Here is an 8,794-nt window from a genome sequence, read left to right as displayed (position 1 = left end):
ATGCAGGAAGTCTTATATTCTTCCAAAGGATGTAACAAATTAATTTAAAGTAATACTAAATATTGGACACCAGATTCCCAAGAAAATCGAGACAGAAAGTAGATTAGCAATTGCCTGGGGCTGGCATAGGGGGTTAACTGGAAAGAGTAATTGGGGTAATGGAAATGTTCCAAAACTAGATCGCTGACAGTTGTGCCACTCAATAAATCCACTAAATCACTAATTTTACTTAAAGAAAGTGAATTTTATGGAATGTAAATTATACCTTAATAAAAGTTTAAAAATGAAAAAAAAGACTGCAGACCTGTACAATTATAAAAACACATGTAAAATAAAGACAGCGTTAATGTTCAAATTAAGAAAAACCACTTGACAGGCACTTAAATATTTTTTAAACAACAGAAATAATTATTTGTTGAATGTCTACTCTCAGCTAATACTCCAGGGTCAAAAAAAAATCTTAATCTAAAGATTTAATTCCCATTGGAGATAAATTAAAAATCAATGAACTTTTATTGTAGAAGAGACAGCAATTAACTAGTTCAAAAAGGGAGAATATACAAGGTGTTAAAAATATGAGTTTTGAGCTTACACAGAACCACAGGTCAGAGTAGAAAAAGATTGCATGTAAGACAGAATGCATGAGGAAAATTTTTAGTTTAAGGTGATAAGAGCTTAACAGGAGGGGTGAGCAGCATGAGTAAAGGTTTGTATATAGAAAGGTTTCCACTAAAGAACACTGGAGTTAAAGCAGGAATAGAGCAGAAACTGTTGTCTATTAAAATAAATTGCCAAAAACTTTTTATCACACACAAATGCAGAAACAAGTATTTCTGAGTGTGTCTTGTGTATACATTTAAGAAAGGACAGTCTTTGTAACCCCAAGGACAAACAGTCTCTAGAACAGCGGTACCTAACCTTTTGGCACCAGGGACTGGTGCTCCTATGAAACTCTAATGTCTGATGCTCTCAGGTGGAGCTGAGGCAGTGATGCTAGCGCTGGGGAGCACTCATCCCCGCTGCTGTGTGGCCCGGTTCCTAACAGGCCATGGTACCGGCTATGGTCCGGTGGCAGGCGGGGAGGAGAGTTTGGGAACTCCTGCTCTAGAACATAACAATTAACATTAAATGAATGAATACCAAATGTCACATATTTAAGATTACCTAAACAAGTTTTTAAAAACTATACTTCTAGATATACAAAAGTCAATCTCAAAGTTTAGAATTTAAATGAGAAGTGACAGGCCCTGTAACAAACGTACTTGAAAGATTCAAAGATGAGTGCTCTTAACATTTCTGAGTATTATTTAAGTTCTTATTTCTCTTTCGTTCAGCAAATATTTACTGAGAGCCTATACTGTGCCAGGCATTGTGCTTATAATTGTCCTAATTCTCATGTTACAATTCTATCTACTTAGTGATCTTAGTGTCCAAAGAATATGTACTTATGTTCTTCCACCATGAGCGCTGATCACCTTCCAATGAGATGTACAACTACTAAGTTAGTAGACTAAGATAGGAAATAAAATACATGGCATGTTGGATTGGTTAATCAACCAGCAATTCAAATAATCTGGAGAGAACTTAGTAGGTGCCACTTTCTGAAATTTTTTACACACCATCACCTCACTCAACCCAAGTAACACAATGACATACATAACTACTTTTGTTTTATACACAGGGAAAATGATGCTTAGAGATTAAATAACTTTCCTAATATCCCCAACCAGTACAGAATTCTTCAGTAGATTTTTTTAAAAAGGCTAAGGTGATTTTCAATCATATTTCCAAGAATACTTCTACTTTTTAATGGTTTCCTCCAGTTTTAAAATTATAACAGCAGTTCAAAAAAAAAAAAATCTTAACATACTACAGAGTCAGTCAGTGGGGAATACTAAGTCAGATGTTTCTTGAAAATATCTTCCAAAAACAGAGTCCTTACTCTGGTCTCTAACAGTCTAATCAAACTTTCTTAACTTTATATATATGTAATATATAAATATATGTACACCCCCAAAATCTTTGAGGTAGAGGTGGTATAATAGACTAAATAACTTTTGTTTCCTATTATAACAAGAAGTCAGTAAATCCTAACATTGACAAATCAAAGAATCACAGTATTAAAGGCAAAATTACTGACCTCCTGAAACTCAAAATTATAGTGGGGAGAACAACAAGTAAAATATATATGATGATAAATCAGTACCATACAGAAAAATAAACAAGCAAAGGGAGATAGCGAGTGAAGTAGTCCAGCAACTCTTTAGTGATATGGAAACATTTGAACAGTGATAGAAGTGAGAACAATCCTGGGAGATAACTGAGTAAAAGGGGTTCCAAAAAAAATAGTTAAGTGCAATAGCTCTGAGACAGAAGCACTTTATTTTTTAACTACCTGCACTATAATACTTTGATAACCTTTATAATTTTTACAATTAGTGATTACTTCAGTTAGCTTAAGAGATCCATTTAAATGTCAAAGATCTTTTTTCTTTTAACTAAATGAACCAAAATACAGCTTCTGTCGAGACATCAAGGAATGTTTGGTTCATCCTATCTTAGCTAAAGAAAGAAGAGCCTGCCAGATATAAAATGCTATTTCCTCATTCTTACTATAGTCAAGGTTCTCAAGACTTAACTGAGATCTATTTCCTGAATCAAGGTTCTGCCACAGAGAAAGTCAAAACAAAAAATATTCAAATGGAATCACTTCATTAAAATGAAAATTAGAATTGAAATTAATAGAAAAGTTACCTTAGGAAAATTACTAAAAATATCTAGGTGTAATAATGGAAAGAAATTTGCAAAACATAAATAGCTAACAATCACAGTAATGCAGCCCAGATACCAAATTATCTTTGACAGAAAAGATAAGCAGTGTTCACTATTCCAGAGTATTCCAAAGACCCTAACAGCTTAACAGTTTTGAATACTATTTATCTTCCAAACACTAGTTTGTGAAATACTCACCCCAGGTCTCTATTACAAGATATTAATGCATACAACTATACATTCAATACCTGCTGGAGGAATAAATGAATTTCAAATTTGCAGGAAGCATTATATACCAATTTTGCTACAAGAGAACCAACTCAATAATTTTTAAAATCGACAATTATATGCAGAAATATATAATCAAAATAATGTGTTATTAGAGCAAAGTCACGGTAGAAATAACTATTACTAAACTTTTAGAGTGTCCAGGCTTATACATGCATTAATACTTCATAAACAAAATAATGTTCATCTTAACCTATCACAAATCAAAATAAAAAGTGATCCATAACTCTCTCCATACTTTAGTAATGGTTCAATTTGGGGATTTGTTTTAACTCATTATTTTATATACAAAAGAAATCTTAAGCCCCTCCCCAAGGCTACTCTGAGCTTAAGAGTTTGAGCATCACTCTAAGTATTATCTAAAGATGGTCTCATTTACATATAAAATAGATTTAACTTTTTATTTTAAAATAACTTTACACTTAATTTGTCTAAACTTTGTGGGTACTATTCTTAAAATACAAGTTATTTAAGGGCAGGGATCTCTAAAACTGCACTGCACATTCAAGATGTTCAATTGAGATGCTCCTGCGGCTTCTTGTAAATCAATATAAATGGTTTTAAATAATTTGCCTACCAACTAAGAGGAACATAAAATAATCCAATTTCTACTTTAAAGAGGGACCTCTTTTTACGTTAAAAAAATGTACACTAGATCTCACTAAAGCTGGCAAAATCAGTATACCAAGGACACTTATTAACTGGCATAAGTTACAGTGGTCCTTCTAAGAAGCCTTTCAAATACTCACTCAAGGCACCCTGTCTTAAATTGTCTCACTTGACCGTCAGAGCAACCCTATGGCCTAATTTTATGAATGGGAAAAACTCAGCAACAAAACGACTTGCCCAAGGTCAGTCAAGAAATTAGTGTTGCAGCTCTACCTAGAAGGGTGCAGTTCTCCTGACACTTTTCCACCACACCGCTCTGCCTCCGACTGAGGTATTAAGAGCAGTGAATCAGACTCACTGAGTATCCCGCTGTCCCCTCAGCCTGCTAAAGAGGCGGGGGCTTGCCTCTGAAAGCTCTCCCTAGCAGCTCAACCGGAGAGGAGAAAGTTGTGCAGGTCGCTGATCAGCCCAGTGAACTGACAAGCTGACAGGCGCAGCTCCCAAAGGACTAGCTCTATATTCCCAGGAGCCCTTCCAAAACCCGGCGCCAGCAAGACTGCTCCCGGAAACGTCGGAAAAACCTCTCAGCGAGTTTCGCCCCCTCCTGGGCGCGAGGAACTAGCGGGAAATGAGCCAGAGGGCGGCCGGCGACCCGACCCAGCCATGTGTCCAGCCCGTCACGCCTGCCTCGCCTCAGCCGACTCCTCGTGCCTCGACCGCAGCCAGAGGCCCAGCTCAGGATACGACGCAAAGGCTGCCTGCCTGGGCCGCTGCCACCGTCACCGCCACCGCAGCAGCCTGAGGCGCCCCGGCGTGGCTGTCGCCGTCAGGTCCCCGCCCCACCACTCCGGTCGGGCCCCTCAGCTACGCCGTCCGCGTCTCTGGCCAGGCCTGGAGGGCTCGGCCGGCCATAGACAGACCGCCTGTCCGCCCGCCGCCGCCGCCGCCAGCCTTGCGTCCTTACTTCATTGAGCTGGCGCTCCGCGGCCTCACGCAGGGCTGGGTCCATGGTGCCCCGCAGGGCCTCGATAATGGTGTTGGGGTCCATCACAGCGCAGACTCGGTCAAACCCGGGGCTCTGGTGCTTCTGAGCCTAGAACAGCGCCGCACACTGCGCACATGGACCCACCGCGCTCCGCAGCGGCAACCGGCGCGAAAGGAAAGAGAAGCGCCAAGGCCCCGGATAGAACCTCTTCGCCTCGGCGTGGAGGCGGGAGATGCTCCGGCCACTTCCTGTCGGCGCGCCGCGGAGCACCTTGGGATATGTAGTCCACGTGTGCAGCCCGTAGCCCACGTGGCCCTGAGCTGTGTCCCTCTTAACAGACGTCTTGGAATTCAAAAAAGAAAAATATTTAGACCACACAGAAAGAAAATTAAAATAATCAATTACAACTATTTCACTTAATAATATACTTATGGTGACTACGAGGTGAATCTGATACAATGCGTGATGCGACCCACTGCTAGTAGTTGTATAATTGAAAGAAATCTTTTGAAGAGCAGTTTGTGGCTGTTTCTATATGCGCTAAAAATGTTCATAATCTTTGATCTGCGTATATCCATTTGTGAGACTATCTTAAGGAAATAACAAAAATTAAATAAACCTTATGTGTGAAAAGTATTTATCACATTTCATATTATTATAATCAAATACTAAAATTATGGCTTTTTATTGAGTATCCAAATTCTGGCAGACGTGATGTAAATCACATCTAAATGCAGAAAGAAGTATAATTCCTATTAAAACGTACCTTCTTTAAAACAATTAAAGAAATGGTTTATTTAAAGCAAAGAAGGGTTAAATAACTTGCCCAATGTCGCTTCATAGTAAGATGTTCATCTAAGATTTCAAACCTAGAATGTTCCTCTTTTTGAGGTTTTCATTCCACTGAATCACTCTCCCTCTCAAGAGAAACGTGGAACAATATGAGAACGGCTAAGCAAATTACAAGAATTCATTCAATTAAATATTTCACACCATATAATATATAATTATATATTAATAATAATATATAATATTTTATATTATTTACTATAAAATTACAAGTATTATATACCTTGTGACAACAAAAAACATAAGAATATAGCTTTATAACATGGACAAAGACAGAAACAAAGCTGGCAAATGAAATTAATTGATTTCCTAGGATAGTGAGATTTTGAATAATTTTCTTTCATATCTGCTATTGTTATAAAGTTATGTAAACATAGTGTTAAACAGAATAGCACAGGCCTAAATTTGTGTCATAAAGCCTATGATATCAGCTCTAGATTTAATACCTGATCTAATTTCAACTTTTCCTTTCCCAGAAACGTAATCAGTCTGAAATTTCCTGATCAACACTAGTGAGATAATCTGCCTAAGAAGATCCCCTGCCTTCTCATAAGAGAAAGTGTCCTTGCCTGTAATAATCCACTCTTTTAATTTCTTAGTCTCACCTTCTTTCTGCCTATAAATACCTCCCATTTTGTACAGCTCATCAGTGCCCTTCTAGTTGCTAGATGGGATACTGCCCAATTCGTGAAAGCTTAACTAAATACAATTAGATCTCCAAATTTACTCTGTTGAAATGTTTTAATTTTAATTTTTCATTCGTTATTTTATATTACTTTCAGGTGTACAGCATAGTGTTTAGACATTTATATAATTTATGAAGTGATCTCTCTGGATTACCTGGAACCATACATGGTTATTAACAATATTATTGACTACAATCCTTATGCTGTACTTCACATCCCCATGACTATTTGGTATCTACTAAATCTTCTTAATCCTTTCATCTTTTTCACCCAGCCTCCCAGTTCCCCTCCCATCTGGCAATCACAAGTTTGTTTTCTGTATCTGTCTCCATTTTGTTTGTTCATTTATTTTGTCCTTTAGATTCCACATAGAAGTGAAATTATATGGTATTTTTCTTTCTCTATCTGACTTATTTCACTTAGCATAATAACTTCTAGGTCCATCCATGTTGTTGCAATTGAAAAGATTTCATTTTTTCATGGCTGAGTAATATTCCATTGTATAGATGCACCACAACTTCTTTAACCAATCATCTGTTGATGAACACCTTGGTGCTTCCATATCTTGGCTATTGTAAATGGTGCTACATTGAACATAGGGATGCATATATCTTTTCAAATTAGTGCTTTGATTTTCTTTGGATAAATACCCAGAAGTGGAATCAATGGGTCATAAGGTGGGTCTATTCTCAATTTTTTGAGGAACCTCCAAACTGTTTTCCACAGTGGCTGTACAATTTGCAATCTTACCAACAGTGCACGAGGATTCCCCTTTTTTCCACATTCTTGCCAACACTTGTGATTTTTATATTTGTTTATGATACCATTCTGATAAGTGTAAGGTGATATCTTATTGTGATTTTAATTTTCATTTATCTGATGATTAGCGACATCGAGCATCTTTTCATGTCTATTGGTCATCTATATGTCCTCTTTGGAGAAATATCTATATTGGTCCTCTGCCCAATTTGTTAATTTTGTTTTTTAAACAATACTTAAAAAAGTCATAAGCCTTCAAATGCAATTTGTTAAAATATCATCTATTGTTTTTAGTTTGCAAAAAGGAAGGGAGGCACAAATTTTTTTCCCTAGAGTAGTGGGCTTTGCAATACTAATATCTCTTACAGGCCAGCCACTGTAACTAGGAGTGAGATATAATTATTCCTGATTTACAAATGAAAATCCAGGTCTCAAATAGGTTACTTAGGTGTGAAAAGTCATAGTTTTCATAATATAACCTGTAGATAGCTTTATCATGGTAATGATACAATCTGTTTAAGAGTTTTCTCTCTCTACCTTATCCCTCAAATGCAAGGACCTTGAAAATAAGAATTGTTTCTTTATTTTTCAATTTTCGTGACTTTATTTTAGCCAAATTGTTGACATTTTCTGGGAAGCAAGATTTCAAATGCTCTGCAAATATTATGTTTATTCACTTTCGTATCCTCACCAACTACCACACAGCTTTAATGTCTACCAGAATTTCAATATTTGAGTGAATAAATGAAGAAAGAATGAATGAACTAGTAATGAGTTGGTAGCTGAGCCAGAATTGAAACCTCAATCTTCTTGACTCCAAAGCCAGTCCTCTTTGCACTACTACATATCTATTTTAGATTCCAGAATTGACTTTTACATCATGGAGTTGTGACAATTATAGCATAGCTAGCATAATGTATGTAAAAGCACCTGACACATAGAAAGTGCTCCAAAAATGTTAATTCCTTTTCTCTCTGAATACTGAGAACTGAAAGTCAGCAAGATTTGCACAACTACAGCTGGAACGGGGCCTATGTTTCATGCTTCAAAGAGAATAGCACTCATCAAGTGCTGGACCCTATCCAGGGAGCCAGAGTTCCTTTATTCATCTATAGAGCTTGTTTCCAAGACCCTTCAAGAATTTACAGAATTTACCTGGAAATGTGATTAGCACACATAATTTATCTGTACATTTATTTATATTTTGTCAAGTTAATGACACAAAGAATGTAAATTATATGGCTGGAAATTTATTTATTTATTAATTTATTAAATTTTTCATTAAGTTTATTGGGATAAAATTGGTTAATACAATTATATAATTTTTAGGTGTATATTATCATTTGACATCTGTATATTCTATTGTGTGTTTACCACCCAAAGTCTAATTTCCTTCAGCTACCATATATTTGATTCACTTTACCCACTTCACCCTCCCCCTAAACTCCATATTTGACCCTCTTTATCCCGTCTACCTCTCCCCTACCCCACTAACCCACTAATAACCACTAGTCTATTAGTCCATGTCCATGAGTCCCTTTTTGTTTGTCCTGATCATTTGTTGCTTTTATGTTTAAAATCCCACATATAAGTGATATTATGTGATTTTTAACTTTTTCTGTTTTAAAAGACAGACTCACCTCTAGAGAGGAGTCAAGCTCTTTTTGCTTTAATTTTATCAATCTTCTCACCCAGACCTGGCTCTCCTGAGCAGAATTACCTACTTGTGAATTTGTTCAATCTTGGCTTTGTCCACATACATATATGACCAATTTTAATGAATGAATTAGGATTCTAGTTTATGAACCAGTTTCTAGGGTGTAGCTGGCCTTGTTTTAACTCACTA

The 8,794-nt window shown here is 36.8% G+C and overlaps 1 protein-coding gene across 1 annotated transcript in view; it reads right to left on the bottom strand.

Moving 5' to 3' along the window:
* The window catches only part of IPO7 (importin 7), a 40,723-nt gene extending 35,843 nt beyond the window's left edge, over positions 1-4,880 (bottom strand). The window contains exon 1 of the mRNA XM_006905626.3: positions 4,634-4,880. Within this exon, the coding sequence (XP_006905688.1) occupies positions 4,634-4,717 (84 nt within the window). The 5' untranslated portion in view covers positions 4,718-4,880. The remainder of the gene's footprint in view (positions 1-4,633) is intronic.
* Positions 4,881-8,794: the final 3,914 nt, after the last annotated feature.

The sequence above is a fragment of the Pteropus alecto genome, unplaced genomic scaffold (genome assembly GCF_000325575.1).
Source record: "Pteropus alecto unplaced genomic scaffold, ASM32557v1 scaffold461, whole genome shotgun sequence".
NCBI classification, from domain to species: domain Eukaryota; kingdom Metazoa; phylum Chordata; class Mammalia; order Chiroptera; family Pteropodidae; genus Pteropus; species Pteropus alecto.
The sequence above is the reverse complement of the archived record's forward strand: the minus strand, read 5'-3'. Positions and strand labels throughout refer to the sequence as shown.